Source organism: Cupressus sempervirens, chromosome 1 (genome assembly GCF_028749045.1).
Source record: "Cupressus sempervirens isolate cs-2001-9-10 chromosome 1, ASM2874904v1, whole genome shotgun sequence".
Classification (NCBI taxonomy): Eukaryota; Viridiplantae; Streptophyta; class Pinopsida; order Cupressales; family Cupressaceae; genus Cupressus; species Cupressus sempervirens.
The window spans coordinates 857,491,131-857,508,895 of NC_143118.1; the positions used below are offsets into that span (position 1 = coordinate 857,491,131).

Below are 17,765 nucleotides of genomic sequence, written 5' to 3' on the forward strand. Positions count from 1 at the left end.
TAGTCATATTATTGAGGTTTAATGTTATTCAGATCTTCACTGGTTAATACGATATTGCATTGTATTGTACATTTTGATATTTATCATGTACATAAACAAGTATTTGGTGACATCTGCATGTCTTTGATATCGATCTATTATGGGGTTGAAAACAATAAATATATTGCTGGGGTTTGCTGTCAAAACACAGTGAACCAAAGAGATTACACTGACAAGCCTCAGTATCGTTATTATGACTACAAAACAAATCAGATAACTGTGCAATTCCAAAAACACAAAAGTGTCAGACAGAGTTGGGAGTGGAGAGTTAGGGTCTTTCATATGAGAATCCTCTGGATACATATGCACCAACACCCAAACACTGAAGTGATATATCTAAAAGGGAAGCTGTATATAATCCTTCAAATCGAATGATGCCAACCTGCATCTCTACAGACACTTTGCTAAGAATAATAGCATAGGAATGTGATTGGATGAAACTAATCAAATCATGGATCTTATATTTTGTTTTTTGCCCTAGTTTTATCATGTGTGACCCCAAACAAAGGCTGAACCACCCAGCCTTAGAATAGTTTGACATTCTCAACCATATCTTTTCTGATTTAAATGTTAGTCCAACCAAAACAAGAATATTTGCATAGGCTTAGGCTACAATAATCATCAATATACACCATCGAACTTATGTGCATCAAAATTCTATCAATGCCTCCAATTGGCAGCTAAAGAAAGCAAACCTAGAACCAAAGCAGGTTTTTAACTTATAAAATAGCACTTTACAACAATATTGGGGGTAATGATGAGTGGTAGATACTCTTCCAAAAAGAATTGCCTCAAAGATGTTGCAACATTAATTCTAATAAATATATACAACTTTTGAATGGTATACGAAAAAAAGACTGGTGGGATTCCACTATCACACGGTGTTTCCTCTTAGGTGCTCTTTTTCTGCTCTATTCAACCGTTCTTGATAGAGTGACCATTCATACCTGCACCTTTCTCTAACCTGAAATATAAACATTTAAGAGAACATTCACTTGAGGGGCCTGAATGAACAAAGAACTTAACCAAACAGAAAATTAAAATTACATGACACTCCCTGTATATTAAGGAGCTCTTACAGAAAATACAAAACAGAATGCACATACCCCTTCCCATGGTGCTTTTCCATTTTGAGACTGACCCTGCAAGAAAGAGCAATTCTCATTCGGAAACACAAAACCCTATAAACCAATTATGTTAATCGACTGGAAAGCAACAATTACCTGATTTCCTAGTGAAGGTACGACTTGGTGGACAATCCATTGTGAGTCCACAACTCCAATTTTCTCATGTGCAGGCTACATAAGACAAACTATACTGTCAACTCTCGATGAATATGAATACAAATTTGCATAAAAAACAAGCAGATTCAGTTAAATTGTACAATGTACTGCTTTTACTATATAGCAATAAGTGGCATAACCTTCTTTTATGCAAATTCAATAAATATAATTCCAACATCCATGACTATGCTTCACACCTTAGATATTTAACTTCTAGTTGTCCTTGTATTAGAATTTGAGTTTTTCTGTCATGTCCCCTTTCTGAAAGGGAATTAAGCAAATAAAATAATAATGATTAAATAATAAATTATAACTAAGTAAATAATTAATAAATCTTCATAAAAATTTAATAATACAATATAATCACAAAGGAAGAGCGATTAACTACACAACAAAGAACATTATATCAAGATACAATCAATTACACTTAATTTCCAACATATTACACATCATCTGTTAAAAAGCCTATACTCATTGAGGCAGATAAAAAAGCGATAATCTATCGACATAGGGATATGAAGGAAAAGAAATATCAATACAAACAAAATAGTAATTATGTTTCCTAAAAATTAATGATATCGACTAAAAAGTTGATCACAAATATTAACCAAACTTTTTTTTTTTTTTTTGACAAAAGCCGCGAGCCACTGATAAAACATTATTAATTTTAAAAAACTAAACTAAATGTTATTAACATAACCTATTTGACATAATCAAACATTATTTGTGTACGGGTCACACCCCTTCAGGATAGGAGGTATTAAAGGTGAATAGACGGCATACAAGAAGAGAACACCCATGCGATAAACAATAAGGAGAAGATATCAATCGAAAATACATTGTAAATCCCCATGAATAGAATCTGCAATTTATAGAGGGAGGAAAAACATTAAATGCCCATCGTCATTTGCAGGTTCTACCATCGAACAATAAGTCTTGCACGATAATAGGAGAAACTCAATTAATAAACAAAGAACTTGTAATGGAAAAACATATGGCAAAAATAAGTTGAGAAAAATATCTCCCATCCACGTGAAGAAATGACATACCCTCACATACCCTCCAAAGGTACGTCATTTGCAGGCATATTCTACCATCAAACAATAAATCTTGCACGATAATAGGAGAAACTCAATTAATAAACAAAGAACTTGTAATGGAAAACCATATGGCATAAAATAAGTTGAGGAAAATATCTCCCATCCACGTGAAGAAATGACATCCTCCAAAGGTGATCCTCGTCAAATACATCCAAATGAACCACAACCAATTAAAGGTATATATAATATATATTTTCTTTTCAATGTCTTTTTCAACATTACTCATGGATATTATAATTGTGTAATATATATATATATATATATATATATATATATATATATATATATATATAGGGAGTTGGGGGGAGAGGAATTTTCCAAAAGGATAATATATATAGATGATCTTATGCATTATTTGTTAATCAATTATCTTAATATTTTAACTTAATGTTGTTTTCATTAAAGAGATATTTGAAATTTTATAAAGAGATCCATATAACCTCTTATGGGGGAAGAGATTAATCTACACGCTAATAGTGTCAATATAAGAGATTGATAATCTCCATCGGATTGACATGACTATGATTTCTATAATGCCACTATGTGAGATTGATATAATTTCTATCTGACCGACATGTCTGAGACTAATGAATCTCTATGATGTCTGTATGTGAGATTGATGTAATCTCCATCTGACTGATATGTCTGAGAGTAATGAATCTTTATAATGTCGATATGTGAGATTGATGTAATCTCCATCTAACCAATATGCCTAAGACTAATGAATCTCTATAATGTCGGTATGTGAGATTAACAATCTCCATCTGACTAACATGCCTGAGATTGATATCATCTCTATAATGCTGCTATGTGAGATTGATATAATTTCCATCTGACCAACATGCCTGAGATTGATATAGTAATGCCGGCATGAGAGAGCAATCTCCATATGACCAACATGACTAAGATTAATGTAATCTCTGCCAGAATATTCTGATGAGTCAACATATGCATGTGTAAGGAGGAATAACAAAAGGTTGGAAATCTGATTTGGAGATGTCCTTAAGGTTGTTTGATTCTGACATTTCTTTTACAGGTTTTACTCACCTCAAGTTGACCCTAGTAGAGGGGAAATTGCAATTTACTTGAAAGTAGATTTCTAAGTAAAGGCAGACTAATTCTGTTTTGCTCCACCATGATGCTTCAAAAATTTACATTGAGAACTAGCTTCAAAAGCTTAGTGCAAGGCAACATTTAATTTCATTTGAATAGATCTTATTGCTTTTAATTTTTATAATGCTTAAAATGGTTTAATGTAGATTTAGAGAAATGTTTAATGGTAAATCTCAATCAAAATCTAGGCTGAGAACACATAAAAAATACTATGCAGTTTATAGGTGGAAGGATGCTTGAAATAGACTTCTCAAATTATTTCATTCCTCCATTGTACCTTTGCTACTCAAGAGCAGTAATGAGAAGCTTGTTTTCATACCATCTCCTTTGTTCTACCCACATTAACAAAGGTATGCCAACCCAGAAAACACAGAAATACAGTGCTTCCAAACACATCTTCATGACATTTTCTCTAAAACTGCATCTCTGGGATACACTGAAAAGGTTTAGTCATCCATGATTGTCATGAGGGAGTACAATCAATCGTTGTCTTATACAGCATCCACTGCAAGAGAAAAATCCCAACAAATGAAGAGAAAGGCAGGTAACATTGGCAAGAGACAATAGAGTCAAATGTTGGTAGCAGAGCTCAGACCAAAGGAATCAACGGCAGCAGCAGTATCTATCACTGTGAAAGAGACAATGAAAACATGAATGTCCTGTGCAGGACTGACAGGACAAGGTTGGACAATCCTAGATTAGACTTGGGGTACTCCCCCTAAACCTATCCTAACATCCACAGTCAACAAAATTTTATCAGTAGAAAAATACTAGTGATAAGCACAAAGTTGACCATTAAACTGCTTACAGCTTGTTCATCACTCAATAGCCGCATCATTGTTTTCCTTTAAACTAAGAGCTTCAACAAATTAAAATGCCTAATGCACTCTCCCTATTTAATATCACTATTACTCCCTTTGACCATCTTTATAGATACTGGTTTCCTTTTCCTTTCTATATTTCAATTTTCTATACAGAAATTGACATTTTATTTGATGGAATATCTAGGCTTCTAAAAGCTTTAGGGGTTATTAGTATTATTATAGAATTACTCATAAAAAAACATGATTTGGCAAAAATGCAATGTCCTTATTCTTAGTAACAATTTCCGGACAGACCTGTGAAATAATTTTGAGACCAACAAAATCTAGGATCAGCCTACATGATCTATCATGTGTTAGATTTATTTGTTTTTGTATGCATGTGCCCAGGGTCAACAAGGGGTTTGGGTCCCTTGGTCTTCTTGAGAGGCAGTGTTTCCGACATCACTTCCAAAACACCACATCCAAGATGTCTTTCTTAGACTCCTTGATCAGGCTGACTCTGCGTTACAACTCTGTGGTTTGGGGGCTCTCTCTCCTGGAGCCGAATTGGGCTTCAATGGAGAGGGTCCAGACGTTGCTTCTCTATCATATCATCAGGTGCCACCAATTCACTCCTCCCAATATCATTTTTATCGAGTTTGGGGCCCATCCTTTCAAACTCAGGGCCATCTTTGACTTAGTTCGGCTCCTCTGCCGACTTTAGGCTTTTGCAGACTTGGTCAATGGACATCACAGATACTCTTACCTGGCCTTTCGCTCCTCGTAGGCAACTGTAGGTGCCAACTCCACTAGTTGGGCCCATTGTTGGTATGGTCAAAACCCTACTCTGCTGAGCTCAATGGGGATTGAGATCAACCACCTTCCCCCTTTCAATTCTCTTTGGATGCTCCCGCTCATCTCCTCCCCTCCCAACAGGAGCTGAATGAGAACTTCAAGATGGAAATCTGTAGGTAGTATATTCTTAAATGGATCGACCCCTCGAGGGGGCTCCAACTGAGGATAACTTTCTATGCAGTGCACTATATGGATTTACAACATGGGGTTATCATGTGTCCTTTGTTGGACGCACACTCTCTGCATCTCCTTGGCCTTCTTCAGGGTGGGCTCCCATTGGCTCCATATCCAGACAATGAACCATATTGACAAGATGGACCGGATCTGCTGCCTTTGTGACATGTGGGAGGCAGAGATAGAGACGCACTTCATTTTCCGCTACCCCAAATATTATGAGATTAGAGGGTAGGTTTTATTGCCTGCTCTAGGAGTGTCAATCCCTTTCTTCCTTCTCCAAATACACTAACTAGCGGTGTCTTTCACTCTATCTACAAGAGGTCGTGCGGCTTCGGGATCACACCTTACAACTTTAGTTCCCACCGAGACAGCCTACTGATCAGCTCGTCACCTCCTTCAAACCTGTCTCTCCGGCTCGAGGCACCAAGCAATCGCTTGGCCTCCTACTTCAAGACATATCGGGAAAGTGAGACCTTGCAAGAGTTACACACGGCAGTGGCCCTCCACTTCCACTGATTCTCAACGATGGCCTAGGGCCCCCTCTTGTCCCAAACATATCCTTTGATTTTGGACTACCTCTCGATGACGAGGAGTGTTTAGTTGGCTGCTAGCTTCTTCTCTCAGTCCTTTGTTGTGTTCTTGCTTTGTTCTAGATTTTTAGCTCTTCCCCCGGGCACCATTTGGTATTCCCACTATTGGCTGTGGCCTTGTATGTTTTCAGCCCCTTAGACCCTCTTCCTGGACTCTTGTTGGAAATTTATAAAATTATCTTATCTTAATAGCTCTGTGGTTGATGAAAATTATATATGTTGACTTTTTCAGTACGATACCATGGGTTTGTGTAGGTAATTCAAACCGTCTTTACTTTTAGAACCACACCTACACTCCAATTACCCTCCAACCAAGTGTGATATCCCTATCAATATCAATATAAGTACCATATAATATAAACTAATTAAAAAAATAACAATATAATTATGATTTATTATAATGCTACTATAACATTGCATAATATATTACTTTTGAAATATGAGCATTTAAATATTATTACTAATAACATTACACAATAGTATTAAAAATAATACTATTAATATTAATAATATATTTTATATTATTAATATAATATAATTGATATAATATATAAGTTATTATTAATATAATTATATAATCAATATAATAGAATTAGTTTTTATGAAAGGATGTGACTCTAAGAATGGAAAACTATATATATATATATCCAGTTTGCAGGCAGTTCAAATAGAGAAATTTGAATTACTAAATTAATGTCCTGACAGAGGACATTACACCAAGGATTGTTTTGGATTACAGAACTAGATATCCTTGAATAGATAATATATTTTACTACATACAAATTGCCTTGTGAATACAATGGACGACTAGAGGATTATTGAGTTAACAAATTAATTTGAAAGCTGTAAACTGGTCATTTAAAGGACTAGGTGTAACCTTAATTAACCAGCTACAACTCTCTCACAGTCTCATTAGATAAATTAATGAATAACTGTTTCTCAAAATTAATTGAACTACAATAATTAACTCATTAGGCCACTAGATAATTAGACAACAGGCATGCTATGGTCAGTTTTACAAAAGATGATTTAAGGCACTAATTCAATTAATTAGAGTCATTGCTACGGAGTGACACTCAACAAATTACATATATCTTAAGCCATTTTCCAAGACCAGCTGTAGTTAAGCCATGTTGAAAAAGAATGCACACAGGACTCATTCATCCTTGTCTATGTAGACCTAAGTATACAACAGAGCCACCTCAAGCTTCCAGCTGTTATAGTGAAAAGATTTCAAATTAAATTTCTAGAAATGTGAAGCATATAAACATTAAGATGACTTTCATCCTAGTGAACGCAAATAGGATTGCACTAGAGTCATCTAGATTGTAAAATTAAAAACATACTGATTAATAGAGGCAGAAATAAAATATAATTGGTCATAATGATGAAGAGTGAAGGGTGACCAAGACATCTAATAATTGTCATCCAAGAGTGCAATGTCCACTTCAGCATAGCTGCTCCTGGAGATCTTATTAACCTAATTGGGAATAGAATTGACTAATTTAATTATTTAAAATTATCCATCAAAAGCATGTTATGAGGGTAATATTATTTAATTAATTCAATAAGCTTATAAAGTGACTTTAATGGTATCTTAAGTTAGATTTTAACCAAGTCACTTTGTTTATTCTCTCAGCTCAAATTTAAAATGAGAAGAAATACCTAAAGATGTCTAGAAGCTTCTCCTATGCTTATAAAACATCGGCCTGGGCCTCATTGAGGATATGCTTGGGTATTAACTTATTTTCTTATTCTGAATTGGAGAGCTTCTCAAAGCTTTTTACCCAAGGATGAAAACCCTGTGGAAATGTTGGTTTCAGTAAAGAACCCATCTGACCTTACAAAAATTGGAGATATCTGTAGTAGGTAAATTTGCATTATAAGTAATTAAGTAGTCATTAAGAAGTTGTACCAAGAGTTGCATCGGTTGGTATTAGTAACCAACTCGGGCACTATATGTAGTACACCATGGAATAGGATGGCATGGTAATTTTTGGGAACTATTTTGGCACGAGTGTGTAACTTGACTTGATACAATCAATAAAAGATTAATTTTACAATGTGCATTTTTACAATTACTTAAATGGATGTGATGGTAATGTTATGAACTATGTACATTTAATATGTTGTCAGTATTATTCTACCATATTGGCATAAACATTTCTAGCGTTGTTGCCTAAGTAGAACCCAAGGTACGACAGGCAAGAGGAAAATGGACATATAATGAGTAGAACCTTTGACCAACAGACGGTAATAACGGACAGTGATATTGAGGAAGAGGAAGTGACCAGAGAAGACCAATTGACACAAGACCTAGCCCTCGCATGGGAAGTAGCGATTGATGAGTATGTACAGCAAGAGGCAGAGCAAAGGGCTCTCCCAAGCGGTACGGTAAATGTTGAGCTCACGGTGAACGAGGTTGTGTATGATCTTCTAGAAGCCTTCCAAGACTGCTTGCAAGGAGGCTGGTAGCAGTGGAAGAGCAAAGAGAGGCAGACTTGAGAGAACAAAGAAGGCAACAAACATTGCAATGGATCTATCAAAGGACTTGGAGGGAGGACGAGCCCAAATATACTAGTAACTATAGAACAAACCCTCGGTGGAGGCACCTAGGAACAACAGAGGAAACTAACACCTCTACATTTAATGCCTCTCCTTTCCAACATGGATAGGAGACACAGAAAGGACGTGCCCTTAGAAATCACTAAGAAAGACATAAGGAAGGCATTGGTAGTACACCAACAAGAAAAGAGGAGGCATAGACTACACGACCATGCCCAGTAAGAACAGGAACCAGAGCGTACTCTTGAGGAGGACGATGAACAAAAATTGGAGGAAGAAATAGCATAATTGTTTGAGAGTACGGTAAGAGGAATTGAAAGATTAGCTATTCATCATAGGGTATACTGAACCAGAAACCCCGAGAAGGTAGGAATCCCACTTCCAACCAAATAGAGGAAGGAACGAGCATAGGAACATGGAAATTCTACAAACAACAAGAGAAAGAGGAGAAGAACGGGAGCAAGGAACCTTGGGAGGCCAAGAAGGAGAACCTCTACACCAAACTAATTAAAGAAAAATGTCGAACACACCAGATAAACAAAAACTTCCTAAGTTCCAAGGGGAAGGATCAAAAGATCCCATAAGGCATTGTAAGACATGCGTAACCATTTGGGAGGTAGGGGGCAAGATGATGAAGACTATTGGTTGAAAGCCTTCCCTGCCACCCTGCGGGGGGTGGCAATTGACTAGTATACGAATTAGCCAGACATAAAAAAAAACCACATGGGAAGCCCTAAGAAAAGCCTTTGAGGCAGAATTCAAATTGTTAAGTGATGATGATAAGGTGGTAACAAAATATATAACACTTGCCAAGGAAAAAATGAAAGTGTGCAAGTATACCATAGATTAAAGGAACTGATAGGGAAACAAGAGAACAAACCAGCAGACGAAATGAAGAAAAGGTGGTTCATCAAGGGATTAAGCCCTTCCATCCAAAAGGAAATAAAGGTGGTTCCTCCATCTACCTACAAAAAGGACTGCGATAGGGCTATGGATATTGAAAGCGAGGATAAAACATCAAGAAGTAAGAAGAAGAATAGTGATGCCAGTAGTGAGGAAGAAAGTGAGGGGGAAGCAAAAACAATCCAAGCCCTCCGCAAGGACATGATGTGAATGATAAAGAAAATCAAAGGGGAAAAGGAAGCCAAAGGCGGCAAGGACATGTGGTGTATAGAATGTCGTGGTAAGGGATACACAAAGGCCAATTGCCCAAAGAACTTGTTTTGCAACATCTATCAAGTAGCAGAACACTCTCTAAAAGAATGCCCGTACAACTTAAAGGTACGAAGCGCACAAGGACTCCTCATAGGAGAACAATCTACACACCCCACTATTCCCCTAAGGAACACAAATTTCAATGCCTCTCCAGGAGGATATTAAAACACGAGACAAGGGAGAAATAGCAATACCAATACACCGCGCAGTCATATTCACTACAACAAAAAAGGTCATCCAATGATTCAGTGTCGAAGATGTAATGAATGGGGGCACTTCGCTCGAGACTACCAAAATGGTGGGGGAAGTAAACTATGCAGATGGTGCGGGCTAGGGAAGCGTAAAGACGTAGAGTGTCCGAAGAGAAAAGTAGTCAACATGCCAGAAGTCAAAGAAACAAAAGAACAAGTTATGGTAGTAACTCACCTACAAACCAAAAAAGCCTCCTACCCAAATCCCCAAATAGAGAAAGAACGACTCAAGTAAGCATAGAGGGCACTGGAAGAGGAATAGCACCAAGAGAAGATGAAGCCCTCAATTTGATTTGTGTGAGAAACTAATATAATCATACAAATGTTGCAAACTAGCATACCAGTAAGGGTGGCCAACCCACTGGAAACCTTGTCGCAACTAAAAGTAGTAGCATCTAAGACAAGAGGAGATAACATCGGGCAAGAAGAGAGTAAACCCAAAGAAGTTGATGGCAAGACAAAACAAGTATCAGGCGACAAAATAATGTCAGAACCAACACTCTTTGTCGCGGGGATGGGAAGAACTCTTGCGGTAGTAGAAATTGAAATCATGGGTCACCAACTAACACTAGTGGATAGAGGATCGGGGGTGAACATGCTTCTTGAGGAGACTTGGAGAGTAATGGCTAAACCCACACTATGGCCACCCACCTTCCACTTGGTGGGAGCACACTAGCACGACATTAAACCATTGGGTACACTCATGAGTCAAAAGGTAGTTATTGGCACTCAACCATTCATGTTAGATTTTGTGGTCATTACATTAGAAAAGAAAGGTTATGATGCCCTATTGGGTAGGGAATGATTGATACTTGCCAAAGCCAACCAAAATTGGAAGCAGAATACATTGTCTATCGAAAGAGAAGGGAAGAAATATACAATTGTCTCACAAAACCAAGTAGTAAGTTAGGAATTGGCTTCCGATTCGAAATCTGAAGAAAAGGAATGCCAAGAAAAGGGAGGAATGGAACCAAACGAGGAAGGCATTCTAAGACTGGGGAATTGTTCTGAAGATGAAACAAATTCATTGAACGGATTGTTCCATTGGCAAATGGAGGTGTTCAAGCCAACCTGTAATATGCTGGAAATTGCCCAGATGGAGGAAGCAGAGGCCACATACTCGAAGGAGTACAACGAATACAAAGAAGGAACAAGATGGATAGATGATACACCAGCCCATCAGTTTGGGAAAGAAGAAAAGATCAAATATGAAAGTCCATGGTGGTAGAACTTAATCTAGGAAACCAAGAAGAACCGAAACCTATAATGATGGGAGATGACTGGGACCCAGACCTCAAAGGAGCAACATTGAAGATATTTGCAAAATACAAAGACGTCTTTGTAATGTTCCCATTATAAAATAAATCATTTATCAAACTATTGTTAATGAGCCGATTGATTTAATATATCTTAAACCCATTTTTGTTTTGTTTCCGTTGTTTGTGTCGCCGTCGGCTATCTTTGTACACCCTTGAAAAGTTTTCCCTGACAAGTATTTAAGCAAGGCTTGTAGGTAGTTCCTAGGCATGCAATTTGGATTATTTTCTTTGTACTGCGAACTCCTGTTGGAGTTCTCTGTTGTTTGCCATTTCGGAAGTGAAAGACCTTATGTATTTGGTTTATCCGATTTCGGTGGGATTTATCCCTCACCCTTTTCTGTCACACGTAACACTTCGATCGGATCCGACAAATCGGAGCATCATCTTTCGGCATATATTAATTGGAGGATTATCCATATTATTGTGTCTAGATTTTATCTAAGTTTGTTGTGTTTACGTATGAACAAGATAACATTTCTTTGTTGTGTTTTACCATTTCCGACTCAGATACCTAACTATGCGGCTTCCGGACATTCCCATACTGCTTCCTCCTTGTCCATACAACCTTCATTCTTCCACACACCATCTACCACACCTTCGTACCTCCCTTGCATCCTCCAACTACTCACTATACAGCCTACCTATCCTTCACACCGTACGCCACCCTTCCATCTCCCTTTGACCACCGTACGGCCATTAATGTTCACCGTATGAACCTTCCTAAACACCGTACGGCCTTCATAGACTCAGTATAGCATCCTCTCCTATTGCACCATACTTTGCAACCGTATGTATTCCTCTTTCCTTGGTGACCTTATAGTACCCCATTCGTACTGTCAAGTTGACCTCCATACGGCTTCTGAAACAACACCATTCCTCGTCTTTTCCCCCACGAACAGAAGGTCATCTCCAGAGGCGATATAGGGCTTAGGAATATTACAATGGTATCAAAGCTTTGATCTTGCTAGTCTGTGGACAATGAATGAGAGTTTATAGTCGGAAGAGAAGAATAACCCATTCTGTTGATAGACTGGCTGTCGAACTGGAACCCACAGCTGCTGAACTCGTGGCACTATTGAGAGAACTTGCCAAGAATCAAGCACAGATCAATGATACTTAGCGACTCATGGAAGAGACCCTCAAGAAGTCCACAAATAATAAAATATCCGGAGAACAAAATGGTCACAGTGCGGACTCAGTGTCGGGTAAAACAAACCCTCATCCAGCATGCTCTCGACCTTCCATGTCGTCTTTTCCCCCACGGACGAACGCACCACACGGAGGGAAACAACCAACCTTTGAAGAGATGCAAGAACAATTGAGAGAAGACTGGAAGAATGCGAATTTCGAGGAAAATATATCCTACAAAGATTTACGCGGATCTGAGAATGAGATATTCGGGAGGCAAAATCGAGGATATTTTAACGATGCTCTAAGAAGAAAATTGAGTAGAGTAAATCTGTCTCTGTTTGACGGATCCAAATCCATATCTACGCAAGCATGGGTAATGAAGGTCGATACTTACTTCCAGCTTAATCCCATGCTAGAAGAAGCAATTAAATTTGTGACATTGCACTTGGAGGGAGTTGCACATGAATGGTGGCATCACGACACCATCAAACTGGAGCATAATCAAATAAATACTTATGCGGAATTCACTGAGAGATCGATAGATCAATTTGATGGTAAAGATCTGGAACTCAACTTCAAAGATTTGGCATAGCTAAAATAAACTAGATCAGTCGACCAGTACATAGCGGAATTTCAGAAACTCTCTATTTTGGTCACGGACATTTTTGAAAGAAGACAGGCAGTGCTCTTCATGGACGGACTGACAGAACCACTGAAAGGTTGGGTAAATGGGTTCAATCCTACCACCCAGTCAAAAGCCATTAAGAAGGCACGGAGTATGGCATCATCATCGACATCATCCTCACGAAGTTACTCCCATTCCAAACCATCGGCATTTCCGAGGGACAGAGACCATAAACCTCCGCCCAAGAAGCCGTCATTGGACGAAGCCACCAGACAGGAGCTCTGAAGGAAGAAACTATGTTTTAATTGCAAGGGACCTTGGGAATCGGGTCATAGATGCCTCGAAAAAGGGAAGATCCATTACATTGAGGTTGTGTCCAATGATGAGGATGTACAAAAAGAAATACCCATTGAAGACAACTAACATCACGACACTAGCATGGTTAGTTTGAACCGCACGGAAAGAATTGTAGCATTGGTACACCGTGGGGGAACTATCGCTCTAGCCAGTAGCCCGAGGTGCACAGTTTTTCGTGTATGGGGAACCCTTCAAGCACAAAGGGTTATAGTGATGCTCGATAGCGGAGGCACTCTAAACTTCATAAACTCATCTCTGGTGAAGTGAAGAGGTCTACCTACGAAGACGCACGCAGGATTTCAAGTCAAGGTTGCCGGAGGGACTCTTCTGCCCTGCACACACCTTGTTCCTCAGCTAAGAATCACAATGGCGAATCACACGATGACCAAGGATTTCTTCATAGTGGACCTTGATGACATGGAGGTTATTTTGGGCATACAGTGGATGGAGACACTTGACGAATACACTCAAAGTTTCAAACAAATGGATTTCACTTTTGTTGTCGATGGAAAGAAGGTTGTTCTCCGTGGAATGGCAAATGAGGGTCCGAAGAAAGTTTTTGCGCATTGGATGGAGGCAATTTTTTGACGTGATGACGTCCCTTGGGATGCACATTGTTTTGTTTCGGCAGAACCTATAAAGCACAACAGACACCTCCCCAGGATGATGATCTCCAAAATATTTGAAGTAAACATGATAAAGTTTTTATAGACATTCCTCCTCGCATACCACGTCATCAAGGATTTGAACATACTATCGAGTTGGAAGCAAGAGCCAAGTCAGTGATAACCACACCATACCGCCATCCCAAGAAATTCGAAGATGAGATCGAAAAGACAATTCAAGAACTGCTAGAGAAAGGGTGGATCCGTCCCAATTCCAATCCCTTCGCATCATCAGTGGTTTTGGACAAAAAGGATGGGACGATGCGCATGTGTGTGGACTACCATGCGTTGAACAAAAAAAAATAACGAATAGATATCCCATTCCAAGGATAGATGAGTTGTTGGATGAACTACATGGTGTAGTCTATTTTTCGAAAATAGATCTCTGTTCCGGATACCATCATATCCACATGAGGAAGGAAGACATGGAAAAAAATGGCCTTTCATTGTCACTATGAGCATTATGAGTTTTTGGTCATGTTGTACGGATTGACAAATGCACCGGCTACATTCCAATCATACATGAATTACATCTTCAACAAACAATTGTGTAAGTACTTATTGGTATTTTTTGATGATCTCATTTATAGCAGGGTATGGGAGGAGCACCTGAAGCATCTAGATGAAGTCCTAAGGATCATGGAGTGGTCTTTGTTCGCCAAGCAATCCAACTCTAAATTCGGTATGACAGAAATATTGTACCTAGGGCATGTTGTTATTAAATATGGAGTTCAAATTCATCAGGAGAAGATTCATCCTATCCTTCATTGGCCTCTCCCAAAATCACTCACGGATTTGCAAGGGTTTTTCGGACTGTGCAGTTATTATCTGAGGTTTGTTAAAGGATTCTCTCAGCTCAGCGGACCCTTAACGAATCTGACAAGGAAGGGGTCTTTCTAGTGGAATGGAAAGGCGCAACTCACTTTTGATAAGCTGAAAGAGGCAATGAGCACTTGTCTGGTACTTGCATCACCTGATTTCACTCGATCGTTCATTTTGGAGTACAACACAACCGGAGAAGGCATTGGCATAGTATTGATGCAAGATAGACACCCCATAGCTTATGAGAGCAGGAAGCTTACACAAACAAAACGCTTATATTCCATCTACGACAAAGAAATGTTGGCCATCGTACATGCACTAACCAAGTTTCAGTAGTATCTAGTGGGTGCCAAGTTTGTCGTCTGTACGAATCACAATAGTTTGAGATATTTTCTGGAGCAACGAGACTTGAACAAGAAGCAACAAAAATGGGTAAGCAAGGTTCAGAGTTTTGATTTTGACATTGAATATGTGAAAGAAAAGAACAATGTGGTTGCAGATCCCTTGTCCAAGAAACCCGCCATTTATTCACTAAACCGGATTTCAACTGACTGGAAGGCACATTTGTTGGTAGAATATTCCAAAAACACATTTGCCTATGAGCTAATGGATGGCAACACCCAGAATGATCAATACAAAGTGGTGGATGACATCATCTACTATAAGAATTAGATACTTTTAGTACCGGAATCCAAATTGAAGCAAAAAATCTTGAAGGAAGTACACAACTCACCCTTGCCAGGACACCCGGGCTTCATCAAAACTTATAGAAGTCTCCAGGAGAGGTTTTCATGGAAAGGATAGAAAGGAGACATATCACAGTATGTAAGAGAATGTGTGGTCTACCAACAGAACAAATCCGAACATACTCTACCTATCGTGTTAATGCAACCTTTGCCAATTCCAGAACATAAGTGGGAAAGTATCTCGATGGATTTCATAACAAGCTTCCCAAGGTGAACGTAAAGGATTCTATTTTCGTGGTGGTTGAAAGATTGACAAAGTACGCACATTTCTTCGCCATCCCCTCAAATTTTCAAGCCGCACAAGTTGCCGATCTATTTTTTAGATAAGTCTTTCATCTGCACGACTTACCCCGAAACATTGTCAATGATCAAGATGGATGATTCATCAGTATCTTTTGGACAGAACTGTTTTGATTGGCAAGGACAGAATTGTCACCAAGTACTAGTTACCACCCTCTAACTAACAGACAAATGGAGATTGTAAACAAGTGACTAGAAGATTACCTTTGAAACTATGTTTCAGCACAACAATGGGCGTGGGTCAAGTGGATACACCTAGGAGAATATAGTTACAATACCATGTATCACATGTCCATCGGGATGGCACCATTCAAAGCTCTGTATGGGTACGAACCCCTCTCCTTTATCGACACAATGTTGGGAGACAGTCACACACCAAGGCCAAGGGACTGGCTTCAGGAGGGACAGGACATCCCACGATACCTAAAGGAAAACTTACAACGGGCACAGAATCAACAAAAGATGTACGTTAACAAACACTGAATGGAAAGGAGTTTCGAAGTAGGGGACTTGGTTTATCTCCAACTCCAACCATATCGACAATCCTCATTGAAGGAAAAAGGGAAGGAAAAATTGAAGCCATGATTTTATGGCCCCTATCGTGTAGTTCATCACATTGGTGAAATCGCTTACGAGCTAGAACTTCCAAAGGGAAGTCGTATTCATAACGTCTTTCATGTTTCATGCCTAAAGAAGGCTGTGGGGTAGAATGTCACAGTAACCACAAACCTTCCACCACTCAATGAAGAAGGAAAGCTCATATTGGAACTAGCCGAGATCATCGAAGTACGTGAAAAAAACCCTACAAAACCACACAATGAAGGAATATTTGGTGCGTTGGAAACAACTGCCATTGGACAATGCGACGTGGGAAGGCAAACACATTCTCTAGCACCCAGCATTGCATTTGTTTGAGGACAAGCAAAATTTGGGACAGGAGGACTGGAATGTTCCCGTTATAAAATAAACCATTTATCAAACTATTGTTAATGGGCCGATTGATTTAATATATCTCGGACCCATTTTTGTTTTGTTTCCATAGTTTGTGTCGTCGTCGGCTATCTTTGTACACCCTCGAAAAGTTTTCCCCGACAAGTATTTAAGCACGGCTTGTAGGTAGTCCTTAGGCATGCAATTTGGATTATTTTCTTTGTACTGCGAATTCCTATTGGAGTTCTCCGTTGTTTGCCATTTTGGAAGTGAAAGACCTTCCCTATTTGGTTTATCCGGTTTCGATGGGATTTAACCCTCACCCTATTCCGTCCCCTGTAACACTTCACTCGGATCTAGTAAATCGGAGCATCATCTTTCAGTATATATTAATTGAAGGATTATTTGTATTATTGTGTCTTGATTTTATCTAAGTCTGTTGTGTTTACATATGAACAAGATTACATTTCTTAGTTGTGTTTTACCATTTCCAACTCAGACAACTAGCTATGCGGCTTCCGTACATTCCCATACTACTTCCTCCTTGTCCGTACGAACTTCATTCTTCCACACACCATCTACCACAACCTCATACCTCCCTTGCATCCTCCAACTACTCACCATATGGCCTACCTGTCCTTCACACCATACACCACCCTTCCATCTCCCTTTGACCACTGTACGGCCATTTTTGTTTACTGTACGGTCCTCCGTAAACATTGTATGGCCTTGATAGACTTCATATAGCATCATCTCCTATTGCACCATACTCTACAACCGTACGTCTTCCTCCTTCCTTGGTGACCATACAATACCCCTTTCGTACTATCAAGCTGACCTCCATACGGCCTCTGAAACAACACCATTCCTCGTCTTTTC

At 38.9% G+C, this 17,765-nt stretch overlaps 1 protein-coding gene across 5 annotated transcripts in view; it reads right to left on the minus strand.

The window, feature by feature from the left end:
• Positions 1-572: 572 nt before the first annotated feature.
• The window catches only part of LOC149580536 (uncharacterized), a 182,084-nt gene continuing 164,891 nt past the window's right edge, over positions 573-17,765 (minus strand). For 3 of the 5 annotated variants that reach the window (XM_089791735.1, XM_089791725.1, XM_089791743.1), the window contains 3 exons: positions 1,263-1,337; positions 1,146-1,181; positions 573-1,003 (listed from right to left, as the gene is read on the minus strand). In XM_089791735.1, the coding sequence (XP_089647861.1) occupies positions 914-1,003; positions 1,146-1,181; positions 1,263-1,337 (201 nt within the window). In that variant the 3' untranslated portion in view covers positions 573-913. Of the gene's footprint in view, positions 1,004-1,145; positions 1,182-1,262; positions 1,338-1,519; positions 1,584-17,765 lie in introns of all 5 variants that reach the window. The other 2 variants (XR_016353905.1, XR_016353903.1) reach the window with 1 other exon arrangement.